This window comes from Hibiscus syriacus, unplaced genomic scaffold (assembly GCF_006381635.1).
Source record: "Hibiscus syriacus cultivar Baekdansim isolate YM2019G1 unplaced genomic scaffold, ASM638163v2 tig00111151_pilon, whole genome shotgun sequence".
Taxonomy (NCBI): domain Eukaryota; kingdom Viridiplantae; phylum Streptophyta; class Magnoliopsida; order Malvales; family Malvaceae; genus Hibiscus; species Hibiscus syriacus.
Genome location: NW_024062999.1, coordinates 225,697 through 240,480, shown reverse-complemented (window position 1 = coordinate 240,480; position 14,784 = coordinate 225,697). Strand labels below are relative to the sequence as shown.

Sequence of the window (14,784 nt, the reverse complement as noted above, 5' to 3'; positions counted from 1 at the left end):
ACATGTGCATGGCCTTGGCATTAAGTTGAGCTTTCTTCCGTTCTTTGTCACTCATCTTCTTCTCCTTCTTCTTTGGAGAAGAGTAGCCGTTCTCGATTATCTCCCATACATCAAGATCATTGGATTGGATGAATACTTTCATTAATTTCTTCCAATGATGATAGTTGACTCCATTGAAGTATGGAGGTTTGTCGGTTGGTAGGGAGTCTTCCATGTGGAACGAGCCGGAGGTAGAAGTCATCTTCTCGGTTGTGTCGGGAATTGGTAGAGCTTCTTCGAGGATCGTCTCAAGGTGGTTAAACCTTCTTAACGAGTTAGGCTCTGATGCCAATTGTTAGGATTTTCGGAAGCTCGAATCGACAACCGAAACGGTTTGCAAAGAGGGGTCGGAATGGTTTTGTGTTTAGGGAGTAAGGAGATTGAAAGATAGAAAATTGTACAGCGATTTAGAGTGGTTCAACTTTATCAACCAAAGTCTACATCCACTACCTTAGCTCCTCACCAAGGATTTTCCAACAAATTCACTAATTTGTTCTTTCTTTTGAGGACAAAGAGATAACCTTACAACTCCCTAGTTTTTCCGGGCTAAACTAGAACCTTTCCCTAGCTTTTACACGGGCTAAGCTAGAACATTTCCCCTTTACAAAAGGATAATAAGTGTAAACAAGAAAACCTCTCTAAGGTAGGTGTTTACAAGATTGAGCTCACAAGAACAAAATATTTACAAGAGAAAGATGAAATAAGATTGAAAAACTATTCTCTTTTGTTTGATTGCTTGGATAGTTGTTCTCTTACTTCTTCAAGTGTCCTCAGCTTGTATTTATAGCTTGGAATGAGTTTGAAGTCGTATATAGCCGTTGGGGATGTTTTGGAGCCGTTTGGGGATGATTTTTATACTCAAAAAGGTTGCCCAGAATAGAGGGAATCGGTACCTCTTCATAGGGAATCGATACCCCTTCATAATATTCAAATATTATGACCGTTGGGCTGTTGAACAGGGGGGGAATCGGTACCCCATGGGGGGGAATCGGTACCCCCTGGACATTCTGTTTTTCTCAGAGGCAAAAACCTGCAGGGGGTATCTGTACCACCTGGGGGGTATCTGTACCCGGGGTATCTGTACCCCCTGGGGGGGAATCTATACCCCCTGGGCAATCTTGAAACCCCTTAAAATATTTTTGGCTCAAATCCGAATTTTAATTGATTTTGAATTATTTTTGAAACATTTTAAAAACTTTGAATAAATTCAATTAAGTCCAAAAACATTTTGTAAATTCAATTCAAGTCCAAAAACCATTTTTCCTTAAATTGTTATATCGAAACATAGTTCAACAGATACGCCATATGTTGGAGACGATGGTCACCTACGAATCTATCCAACAATGGTCCTCAATAAAAGGATAATAAAGCGTCATAACCAAGCGGTGACTCGATTGTTAATTCAATGATCAAATTTGGATGCCATCAGTGCTACGAGGGAAGATTTTGTTGTGTTGAAGTTTCAATTCCCAGATTTTGATCCTTGGGACAAGGATCCAGTGTAGGAGAGGGTAATGCGATGAGCTTGGATAGGAACTCTACAAAATTGGGAAGGAAATCAGGGTTCAATGTGGGTCACAAAAGGGGATTCAGGATTGCATGAAAGGGACAGAATCTTGGGAGAAAGAACTTACCAAAATTTTATGAGTGTGATGGAAACGACATCGTGTGGGAAACAAGCTGTGCAATACAGATCACAGATGTGGGCTGTAGTGGGCCAAAAGAAAAATCATCATGCGGACAAAAAGGAGTTAAATGAGTTGAAGGGGGAAGCGGTGGAAGATGATTTACCAGAGTCAGAGGAGGCAAGCTACCATTGGGTGTATCATCTTAGTCTTCTTTTAATGCCTTTGTAGTAATTTCATTAATTGTACTTTTTATACGTTTCTAACATTGGAATTTATGAAGGCCTAGAACTAAGGTAGCGGAGTAGTGTTCCCTTAGTTTAGGTTCTAACCCATTTGACTTTATCCCTTCTCGAAGCCTGCTATCGTTGAATTCTGTGTATACTGCTCATCATGTTTCATCTTTATATTTTTGGTCGGGTCTTACGTTTCTGTCTATATGCAGATATTTTTATGCAGAGGTTTATTTGCAGGGATTACTTCACATTACAGACGTGCATATGAGGACTGCATATGAAGATTGTTCAACTACGTATTTTATTTATTTATTTAAGCATGCATTACATTTTATCTTTATTATTAATTTTTGACTGGCCGGAGGTCATCCACGGAAGCTGCTCTCAACCTGGCGTTGGTGGACAGCCTACTACCCTACCTCCCCCTTACCCCATTACATATGTGAATAGGGTTTTGTTGTTGTTGTTGTTGTTTCATCATTGTATTGAAAGATCATGTTAAATCTAGTGAATGCATTTCTTGAATCTCTTAATTCTTTTCCAAAAATCTACTCTCTTCTATTCAATTTATAACAGACGTCATGACACTAACGAAAGTAACCACAACTTAATTAAATAAAAACGAAAAATGACCAAATATTATGTTTTTTGAATTCAATAAAGAAAAGTTTACGAAAATTAAACGAAAGTGACCATTTATGTAGTTTACCCATTTTGAAAACCCTAACCTTTTTCGGCCGCAGCTCTTCGCCACACTAGAAACCCACCCCTTTTAATGACTGTTTCTACTAAGCTTCCTAAAACGGCGGTTCCTTTCTTCACGATCTTCTTGCTTCCGTGTTCGAATCACTGTTTCAACTGAAGATAAGAAGACGATTTTTACCCTTCAGAAATCTCAAGAAGCTCTCAATGCCAGTCACGGTCATTCTCAACTCTTTCCCTTCTCTATCTGCTTACTTGTCGATTGCTTGGATCTTGCCCAGCTAAAGCTCATTTTTTTTAATTTTGTTTAGATTCGATTCATTTGGTGATCATCCCGATCTGGGTTTCTTTGTGTGTAAAGTATAGAATGAATAGAAAAAATAACTAGAAATCATCATCATTATATATATTTAAATATTGTTGTAATATCATTCGTTTGAGAAGATATACTGTTTTAATCCTTACATAATGATTACCATAGTTATTCAATTACTAAATTGTTGCCTTTTTTATACGGCTGAAACACAATAGCAGGAAGATGGAGACAAAGCAAAGGAGAAATGCTTCATTTGGTTATTTCCTGATCTCAGCTCTTGTTATCAGGTCAACGAGAAGGCAATGATCGAGGCCAACGCTATTAATGAACACTTGAGGCAAAATGAAAGATTTTGTAGAGTTCTTCACCATCTTGTTGTTGATCTTAGACCCGTGATTAATGGGATGGGAGGTGTAGGAAAGATTGAATTAGCGTTTGACATATTGGATATAGTCCATGAAAGAGACGAGGGAAGGACTCAAAAGATGATATCAATCTAATAACAACTAAAAGAGAAGGAAGAAGAATAGAAGGGTGGAGCTTTACAAAGTTTTTTGTTGTCGTAAAAATAAATAATTTTGGCTTGATCTAATAGATATGATGTTTGTTTTTGTGGAAGATATCTTTCGTAGTTTCGGAAGAGATATTGGCAGCATCACCTGAAGTAATATCTTTCATCAATTCTTCTTTTTCAGGTTTCAAATGAAAAGCAAAGTAACTGGAGCAAAAAAACATAAAGGAGGGTCCAAAGAATTTACTCACAATGAAAATATGGTCAATATATGACATTGATTAGTGTTTATTTCACTTTATTCAATAGAAGACGTATGGGATGAAGTGATGTCATTGGTAAGCAACCTTGATGGTTCTTACGAAGAGTACACAACAGAAGACGTATGGGATAAAGTGATGTAATTGGTAAATAATCTTGATGGTTATATTGGTTTGTGTTTATTTCACTTTACAGAATAGAGAGGTATGGGATAAGGTGATTTCATTGGTAAGCAAGTTGGTTTCCTCGCCCATATAGGTTGTGGGAAAAATGATTTTCCCATACAAGATACACACTACATTATTTTCTGAACTAGGGCTTCTTATTGGTCTGAATAGGCCGTGCACTTTTGGGGTCTTCTCCATTTGCTTGAAGATGTCATGCAATCGTGGGGTCGTTTTCATTTTCATGAAGACACCATGCAATCGTGGAGTCTTCATATTTAGTTTGGAGATACGTGGAGTATCTAGCGTCTTTAGGTTAGTACTGTACAATTCAACTTAGAAGAGGAAATAATTCCCGGGTGGATTATATTGAGAATTTTTTGCCCACTTCATTTACTCGACCATTTTAAGATTGATGGTTCTCACGAAGAGTACACAATAAAAGATGTATGGGATAAAGTGATGTCATTGATAAGTAACCCTGATGGTTCTCACGAATAGTATTTTCATATTTTGTATGGGTTATGTTATGTTAAGGTTGTAGTTAATCTATATACCGACACCTTATTAAAATGTTTATAAAACAAGTATATGGAATCACTTGATAAAGTTTCATAGCATAAATTTAAAGAGTCGTAGGATAATTAAAAAAAAAAACTCAATCAAATTATAAAATTATATCATTAACCATAGTTTTATCATATAAAATAATAAATTTTAGTTTCCACTTAAAATAAATAAGATATCAATCTTAAGAAAAAAATATAATTTTAAGTAACAATTTTCTATTTAAATCTTAAAAAGTAAGGGTAAACTACATTAGATACCATCGAACTTTAGATTGTTTATATCACTGAACTTTCAATTTTGCCAATTATAGTACTGAACTTTGATTGTCGCTTCAATTATACCATTGAACCGTTAAATCGTTAATGGAACAACGATGTAGGTAACAGCTGCTGAAATGGCTGACGACTTTTGATATATACACCTCACCAAAACGATATCGTTTCAATCTAATTGTTAATGATTTAAAGGGCCAGTGGTATAATTGAAACGGAAATTAAAGTTCAGTGCTATAATTGATAAAATTTAAAGTTCAGTGGTATAAACGATATAATGTCTAAAGCTCGGTTGCATCTAGTGTAGTTTGCCCAAAAAATAATTGAGTAGACAACAAAGACTTGGTAAATCTTCATCGTTGATCGCCATTACTTCGTATACATCTAATGATGCAGCACTTTCGCACTAGATCCCAAGTAGAGCAGGCAAATGCCTAAAAAAAAGGGTAAAATACACTGTTTCTTACTGAACTATACTCTTTCTCTTATTTCCCTCACCCAACTTTCAATTTTTCTATTTTGCTCACTGAACTTTACAAATTGAATAATTTTGCTCACTATATTGTTAACTATTTAAAGGTCAGTGAGGAATTGTGTAATTTACCCTTTTTTCTTTTCTTTTTCATTTTCTCTCTATTGGCCACCAACCATTTTTCATTCTGGCCACAGTCCACCATCGTTGATAGTGGTTGTTCGGTCCCAAATTTCATGGGTCAGTTCATCTCAACCCCTAAGTCTGAATCTGGTGGTTGTTTCACCGAAAAATATCCCCAAACCAGTGAATCTCTACTGAAACATTTCGATTCCCTCGCTTTCAATCTCAAATTTATGGATATTGAAGCAAGTTCCCACAAAATGGAGGTCGGATTCGAAATCACAATGTTGAGGCGAAGCGACCTATGAAATTTGAAACCGAATGACCACCATCTACAGCGGTCGACGATAGTCGGTGGTGGGATTTGGAACCTTCTATTTTTTACTATTTTCTCAATTATTTTATATTAAAAATAATAAAAATTGTCACATCATCAAAACATTAGAGAGTTAACGGGAGAGTGAGCAAAATGATTCAATCTGTAAGTTCAGTGAGCAAAATAAAAAAATTGAAAGTTAGGTGAGTAAAATAGGAGAGAGAGTACAGTTCGGTGATGAGTAGTATAAGTTACCCTAAAAAATAAAACCCTACTTTTCTTCCTCCTCTTGGTTGCCACCACTATTTTGAAAACTGGACCGGACCGGCCGGTTCAACCGGGAACCGCTGTCTAGTCCGGTTCAATCTATACCGGTTGAACCGCTACTAGTGAACCGGTAGGAACCGCTGAACCGTTTGAACCGGACCGGCTGAAAACCGGGAAAAACCGCCAATTTTGTTTTTTTTAAAAAAAAATTAAACCAAACGACGTCGTTTGTTAAACGAGCCAAGTCAAACTCGAGTATTGTTGAGCTCGACTCGAACTTGAAAACTTTAAAAGTAAGATCAACTCGACTCAAACTCACGAGCTAAAAATTATCAAGTTCAACTCGAACTCAAAATATAATATTGAAACTTGAATTCGAAAAGGCTTGAACTCAAAAAAATTTTAGAAGCTCGATTGAAGCATAAAATTCGAGTTTAATTGAAGTGAAAGAATAGTTCACTCAATGCTCACCAAAAGGCTACATGATTTTGAATGCCAAATTACCTCTATTATTTATAGAAGTTAGTTGGGATGCTCTTCTATGTTTCTTAGCCATGTGAGATTGTTTTGTTCTCATATTTTTACTCTTTAGACTTTTGGGATGCTCTTCTATGTTTCTTAGCCATATGAGATTGTTTTTTTAAAAAAATTAAACCAAAAAATATCATTTTGTTATGATTTTTTAGCCCCAAATTTATTTTTTAATTATAGTTATATAATTATATTTATTATTTAATATGTTTTACCTTAAATATTATGTTGTAGTTAATTTGAATCATTTTGTTTCACTTGATTTTATGGTTTTTAACTTATATATGTTATGACTTGTTTTGAATATGACTTGTGATATAAAAAATTATTTTTTATTAAATATTTTTGGTATTTTTATTTAATTTTTTAAATAATTATGGCGTCGTCCGGTTCTTCCGACCGGTCGTACCGGTTCGACAGGTTGAACCAGTGAACCGGTAGCATGACCGGTTCGTTAACCGGGCCGGTTCGTTAACCGGGCCGGTTCTGAAAACCATGGTTGCCACCTTTCCCCATAGATTCAACATATTTTTCACGGGTAATTCTCTTTTCCCGTTAGGAACAAAAACATGGCTAATTATACGTGTTGCTCTGTGAGAGATTAAGGAACTTTTAATAGAATATATGAAAAAAAAGAAATTAAATTTCGTTTGATACTCAAAGTTTTACTTTTTGTTTTTAGCTCTTTTTAAGCGAAGCAATTTCTCTGTTTTCATGGCGTAATTTGGTTCATGCTTTTGTCACAGTGAGTGACCCAATATTGTACTTGTCAAAGTTAGAATACTTAAACATTGCCATTGAGTGGTTGATTTGATGATGTTTTGGTTTGGTTTGGTTGGAAGATGACAATTTTATGTTTATATGTGTTTGCTTGTCGAGAAAATGAAGGAAATTTTAGCCTTAACTTTGTTGTGGTGATTGGGCTTTAGTAAATTTGACTGATCTTAATCTTTTTGTGTTGGATGATTGACATAGGGTAAACTGAAAATGAGTCGAGGTAGTATGGCGGGATCGAAGGGGAAGAAGAAGGGAGTTACCTTCACTATCGATTGTTGGAAGCCAGTGGAGGATAAAATCATGGACATTTCCTCACTGGAAAAGTTTCTTCAGGAGAGAATTAAGGTCGGAGGCAAGGCCGGCGCACTCGGTGAAACCGTAATGATCACACGCGAGAAGAGCAAATTCACCGTCACTTCCGACGGAGAATTCTCCAAGAGGTAAAATGATAAGAGATTGCTCGATTTGCGGTAGGATAGGATTGTACTTTTCTACTGGCATTAGTGTCTCTTTCTATCATAAGCTTTCTTGGAGCATGAGTACTTAGAAAACATTGAGGAAGATACTCAAGTAACCTTTTCGGCTCACTTCGAATCGAGGTCGGTTTTTATCGTCTGTGGTTATGGTTGCATTATTTGCTTCCATATCCGACCAATAACTCGGAGAACTTGCATTTTATATAATGAATTTGAGTAGAACTAGGGTAGACATATTCTTTATCAGTATGTTATGAATGTAAAATGTTGAGGAAGATACTTGCTTAACCTTCAATTTGAGGTTGGTTTTGGTAAACTTCTCTTATGGTAGCATTCTTTGCTTCGAGCTCCGAGTAACGACCCCCGTGTGCGGTCGGTCTTGGTTTCGTGGCCAGTATTAGTTTCATTTGCTTATGAAGTCTTCAACTGCCATTTTTCCAAGTTATATCGCTGGTAGTTTGTGATACAAGAAGGATTGTCTGGCATTGTGCTGGGACATGTTCATCCAATTTCTCCATTTTTTGTCTAGGTATCTGAAGTGCTTAACGAAAAAGTACTTGAAGAAACATAACGTACGGGATTGGCTCCGAGTGATTGCATCCGACAAAGATCGAACTGTTTACGAATTAAGGTACTTCAACATTGCTGAAAATGAGGGAGAGGAGGAAGACTGATATCTGGGGGAACGACTAGTTGTTTGAGGCTTCGAACTATGAGGTTTATGATCTTTTTGTTACTTAGTGAACATGGGATTTTGCAATGCCCCTGTATTACCAATTGAATGTATTTTATGTTGTGAGTTCTTCGGTAAAGCTCAAGAGTGATTGGAGTTTTTGTCATTTGATTGTTGGCTAATAATAATTGTTTCCTAATGTTAGCATTTCAGCTGCAAGGGCTATTGTAGTTTAAAAAAACAGTGAAATCGGGTCGGGTCGGGATTGTTTAGGGATTTGGGGTTGTTTCTACCGTATTCATCGAAGTCGTCGTGCAGTCCAGATGATTATGGCAAAGTAGTTCTACCTTTATTCAAAGGGAACTCGTCGTACATTTCCGACGAGTTTCCGACGAGTTTTCTTTTATATAAATTAAAAGGGACTTGGTGTGTAGTCTCAACAAATTTCCCAATGCATATAACAAGTTCAAAAAATTCAGGGGAAGTAATGTTATATTGTATGAAGCCAGGAATTATATATTCATGCCAAAGATGGGGAATCATATCTTCCTAGAAACTCTCCACGTCGTCTCCAAAATCAACTCATATTTTTCTTCAATAACACGCAACCCCAACGTGCAATGTTCTTCCACTATGTGCCTGCAATTTCTCATCACCCATACATACATACATTCATCTTTCATTCATATCTTCAATCCTTTGGTCAAATGTGAAGTTCCCCGGCACCACCATTTTCTATTTTGGACTTGAGAATCTAGCCAAGACTAGGCCCTGCATTTGATGCTCACCCATGTTTTTGCTTGACTTACAAGCCAAATATCTAACTTTTCTCATTTTACTCCCCCTCCCATTCTTGCACTCAAACCCCTCTCTCAAAAGCAGCTGTTTAATACTCAAACTTTATTCTCCTAAAATAATTCTTGGTCTTGATTTAAATATATATATATATATGTATATTGATGATAACAAATGGGTGTAGTCAGTCATTAATAATTTACCCCTTTTAATTTAGATTGTAAGCTACTATCGATAAAGAAATGGTGGTTGGATTAGCGTTTTTCTGTGTGAAAGAGAGATTGTCATAAGGAAGAAGATGAAGACGAGGGGTAGAATGCCCGGGGGGGGGGGTTTCAACCCCTTTTTCCAGTCTTGGTTGAAAGTACTTGGTATGTGTCAATCGTAAAATTATTATGGTTATTTGTAGGTCGACAGATTATGCATATACGATAGTTAGATTTTAGATTTTCTTCTGATATATCATGTGGACCTGTTATAAATCTTGCCTAAAGATCTTATCTATGCAATATAATTAGCTCGAATGCCTTACCCGAAAGAATCGGGTTCTTTAGAGCCTCATGTAAGCTGAGGGAGCATGTATATTTAATACAAATGTAACTTTAGTTCAACACACGTTAAGTATCTGAACTGTGTTAATGCACACAGGATGGCAGTAAAAAAAATAAATAAATGACCACACCATTCTCACTGATCTCCCACTGCCTCGCTATCCAATTTCCCTAAGCAGCAATTTTACTCCAGTTTTCACACTGGTTTAGGTAAAAACACCATTTGTTTTTACCCAACAAAGACTTGGAACTACGAGTTCAACAAGTAAAAATGATGAGATATTAAAGAATTTTAATGTTTCGATAAAAATCTTGTGATTCACACATGATGATGATGAGAAGAAAAAAATCTTCACACAAATGACCTAATTCATATATAATAGAATATATATTTAAATTTTTTTAACCTAATGATAATATATATCTCATATATGTAATTATTCGAATTTGAATCATGTATTAGAAAAGAACATTCATTTACTGATTAACGCTCGTACCCCTCAATTACTGAGGTTACTTGGTTCGTGCTCATAATAAATAAGATTAAATATTCAAATAAAGGTCTATTTGTTTTAGAGAAAATTAAAGAATATTTTTGAAGATTATATAAACCCACTAATCAAGCAAGGGTTAGTAGATACTTAGCTTTAAAGAATGTATAAACCCGCTAATAAAAAAAACCAGTGACGAAATAAGATTCACTGCAAAATCTGTGTCAAATTTCAAGGTTCATATCCTTGGAGGTGATAGCATGAAGGAATCAAATTCAAAGGACCCCACAACTTTAGCTCTCATTGCTTGAGCTAGTGGTGATTGGTTTTATGATCCTATAGAGAGAGTGTCATGAATCAATGGGTTTGCATCATTTTTTTCATATTGATTTTTTCCCCTAGGGTATGGCCTTTTAGGCCTATATGAAAAATAACTTGCATTGGGGAAGTGTCTTTAAAGAATGCCCACTTCAAGACTCAATCACAATAACTCTCTTCTTCTCTCTCTCTCTCTTGTAAAAACTGTGTATAAATACAAGAGGGTTCCTTTCACTTTCTCCACTCATCACCTGTAATTTACTTCAAAAGAATTTGACGTTTTTGCCATGGTGATTGGGGTGAGTTGCCCTCGTTGGAGAAGCAGGGCACGTGCAAGTTTTACGTGTCTTAAACGAGCCTTGCACGTGCTCCCCTTCTCCACCACGAGTTCCTCACCTTTGTTTGCAGTGCAGACATGTCGAGAAAGGTAAATCATATGCCTCAACTTTGATATCTGCCATGATTTCCTGTTCTTGTTTTTGCATTTGTAATAATATCTGGAAAAACAAGGTTCATGTAAGAACAGAATAATGCTGCATGCATGTAGGTATTTTGTATGTACTGATCAGATTTCTTGGTAGGTGACCCCATGTTTGCATTATGGCAATAAGCACAAGAAATACAAGTAGATTTCTTTCTAGGAAAACAAGAAGGCAAGAAAGTGATATTTGGAACATAAAATGACAATGGGGTTTGACCAATCTTAGCTTCCAACATGATGCAATTCAGATTGTACTTTGCACTGTTGACTTATTGTTGCCCTATTCATTTGTTTATTTTTAAAAAGAGTTTATGTTCGGTTCGTATTTATCTAAGTTTTTAATATCGTATTTGTATTCATTTATATATTTTTTAAAGTATTTATGTTCAATCATTTAGCGTTTACGAATATATTCGTTTAACATTAACGAGCATATTTATTTATATATATGAAAACATGTTCGTTTAACATTAATCAATACGTTGATTTACCGTTGATGAATATGTTGGTGAAATTATGTGACTAGTCCTTAAGCTCCATACAATTTAAACTCTAAAATTCATCATATTTTCAATTTAGTCATTATCTTTATCAATATATAAAATATAAAAAAATAAAAGGAAAAAGATAACCGTATAAATAAGCTTATAAGCGAGTCAATAAACGAATTTGTTCATAAATCTAAACAAATCAAATACACATTAGTTCGTGCTAGATTGTTTATTAAATGAATACTAAAATTTTATTCATATTCATTTATTTAACTTAAACGAACATCGATCAACGATATACGAATAATTCATAAGCAGTTTACCCTGTATCTATGCACACTCCTAGGTTCAGAACTCTCCCATTGGCGTAAGAGTTTATATAAATGGAAGATTAAGCTCATTTTTGGCAGTGAAGATCTGTAGATTTTGTAAGCAAAGTGGCAGTGGCAGTGCCTGCAGAATTTGGCTTGAAACCAGGGGACTCTTTGTAGTTGTTTTGGGGGTTTTGGTTAAGGACTTAGCCCTAAAGGAGGGTTGATTGTGATAGGGGAAATGGGTGTTGGAAATTGAAACGGCAGGGAACCTTAAAATGCAAGCAATGGTATTAATATCAGTCGCCAGTGGAGCTCGAGAGATAGTTGAAGCATAGAAAAAGAGGTGAGTCCAAGGATTTTAAATGTTTTATGTCGGGGATGTTTTCGGACACACAATGCACAAATTTCTAGGCCATCACTTTTTCATTAAAATTATAACAAATTTATTTTAATATTTTTACAATATCATTATAATATTCTTATTTTAATAATAAATAATAGGATAAACTATGTCTTTAGTACCTAAAGTATCAATTTTGTTATAATTTTTATTTCATTTTAATATACTTCAGTTAAAAACTTTAATTTTTGTTTCGTTTTAATACAACATTCAAATTTGACGTTAAGTTTTAATTTTTTTTTGAAAGTTTAGTTACTAAAATAGACCAAAATCGATAGGGTTGATACTAAATGCGTTAAGTTTTTAATGACAGAGTACTAAAATGAAATAAAACAAAAATTATGAGTCTTCACCGAGATTTATTTAAAAATAACTATTACTTTGTTTTGGAAAAATCAGGAATTTTGATGAAATTTTATTTTGGGAGTTGCTATAGATATTTGGGTAAGGAATGTCGAATAGCTAAAAAATATATTTTAAAATAATCTTCAGAAAAATTATTTTTAAGATAAAAATTGGTCTGCGTATTACTATAAATTCGTTTTTAAGGATTCGAGAGTCAATTACACGTTAAGAAGGCTGAGCACACCCCACAGTGCCCAAAATTAGTACCCTCAATTATATGTTATCTAAATAGTGAAATTTTACATATTTGAATTCAAAACTTAAATTATGATCCATTTATTTCTATAAATTATGATCCTTTTATATGTTGGTTAAAAAATAGATCCACTCATTTTTTTTAATTTATAGAAATAAAAGGGTCATAATTTACATTTTGGATTCGAATATGTAAAATTTCACTATTTATATAACATATAATCAAGGGTACCAATTTGGGTGTTGTGGGTGTGCTCACCCTTCCCCTTACGTAACCGACTCCTGAATTCTTAAAAATGAATTTCTAGTAATACTTAGATCAATTTTTGTCTTAAAAATAATTTTCCTTAACATTATTTTAAAATATATTTTTAGGTATTCGATCTACCTAACCCAATGGTTGATACCGACTCCAAAAATCATATTTCATAAAAAATCTTGATTTTCCCAAAATAAAGTCATAATTATTTTTAATTTTAATTTTCCAAAAAATGGTTATGACATTATATGAATTTAAAAAATTAAAAGCTTAAGTATTAAAACGGACTAAAACTAATAATTTAAATATTAAATGCGTAGTTTACCCTAAATAATACTATTTATTATTTTTAAAATAAAAGTTTTTAATGTTATTTTATTATATCTCATTCAACGTGTTAACATCTACCTCAAATGATCGTTTATTTTGTTAAAGAAAAAAGATAAATTTGAAACATATAAATAGTCAGGTGATCATTTTGTAACTTTTAATAATCAAGAAACTCAACGAAACAGTGCTCCGTAATTAAGGGACTATTTTATGATTTTTAATAATTAAAAAATTTAACAAAATAACATCTTATAGTTAGAGGATCATTTGTATACTTTACGTCTTTTCCTTACGAGAAGCTTTTTTTTAAATAAAAAAAGATAATTTTATTAATAAATAAGAAAAATCTAAATTACAATAAAATTTACGACAAAAATCGTAAATTAGATACATAATTGAGAAATTATTCTAAAATCATTAAGAAATTCGCCACTAAAGATCATATCAGAACCATACAAGGAAAAGATGAAAAATTTAATCTAGAAAAACTCGAATAACATGTAGATACAGACAGATCTGTAACACTCCAAATTTCGGGATATTAGTTTCGGGTTTACTCGGGAAGTAAGTGAACCTCGAAAAATTTCTAATTTAAGTTGTTAGGTTTAATTGGATTGGTTTTGGGCTCAATTGACCATAAAATGGGGGTTTTGAGTTATAAGGAAGAAGTATAAGAGACCAAAAGGGTAATTAACTCATTTATGGAAATGAAAGAAATTTTGGGGGTTTTAAATGGTTTCACTCGTGGGTTATTCCCCACTCTTCTCTAAACCTTTCTTCATCATTTTCTTCTTCTTCTCTTCTCTCTCTTCAAGGTCAAGCCAAGGTAAGATTTTAAACATTTTTTCAAGTTACATTTTCATTCTTAATCCCCTTGGTAACATGGTTTAATTTAATCCAAGTCTTGAATTGATCCTAGTTAAAGAATAGTTGGAGTTTTCTTCCAAAATCATCAAGGAAGTATATTAGCTTTGCAATGAGACTCTTTTAGGGATCCAAACATTAAAGTAGTGTATCTCTAATCCTTTGGAGTATTAAGTTTTAATAGATTTCAAGTATTTCTTAAGATTTGAGTATCTAAGCATTTTAGAGTTTATTTTTTATATAGAGATCAAATCACGTTTTAGGAGTTTAAAAGACATTTTTTAGCTTCCTTAAGACCCTAATAACATACTGAAGCTTTAGAATTAGTTTATAACTCAAGCCAAGTCTTTCAGGGTGAATTTGGAAAGTTTCTCGACCCTAAAATACCCATTTTTGAGCTGGAGTATCAATATTAGGATGAACAATATCGATACTGGATGAATTGAGGCTAAAATTAGGGATTTAAAGCTGAGAGTATCGATACTGCCAAAGGGAGTATCGATACTCAAGGTGATAGTATCGATACTGGACCTCAATTTCAGAAACAAAATGTATTTTT

At 34.1% G+C, this 14,784-nt stretch overlaps 1 protein-coding gene across 2 annotated transcripts; it reads left to right on the top strand.

Annotated features, from left to right (window-relative positions):
* Positions 1-6,903: 6,903 nt before the first annotated feature.
* Positions 6,904-8,419, top strand: LOC120154750 (60S ribosomal protein L22-3-like). 2 transcript variants are annotated; one of them, XM_039166406.1, is made up of 3 exons: positions 6,904-6,944; positions 7,377-7,622; positions 8,188-8,419. In XM_039166406.1, exons 2-3 carry the CDS (start codon positions 7,393-7,395, stop codon positions 8,330-8,332), a joined length of 375 nt encoding a protein of 124 aa, XP_039022337.1. In that variant the 5' UTR covers positions 6,904-6,944; positions 7,377-7,392; the 3' UTR covers positions 8,333-8,419. The 2 variants fall into 2 exon arrangements, with proteins under 2 accessions (XP_039022337.1, XP_039022338.1); XM_039166407.1 differs by having other exon boundaries at positions 6,913-6,943; positions 7,381-7,622.
* The last annotated feature ends 6,365 nt before the right edge of the window (positions 8,420-14,784 follow it).

Bases quoted from the DNA above. Each gene is read 5' to 3' on its own strand.
- LOC120154750 (XM_039166406.1), top strand. From the start codon at position 7,393: ATGAGTCGAGGTAGTATGGCGGGATCGAAGGGGAAGAAGAAGGGAGTT. The intron at 7,623-8,187 runs GTAAAATGATAA...TTTTTTGTCTAG, and splicing joins GACGGAGAATTCTCCAAGAG to GTATCTGAAGTGCTTAACGA.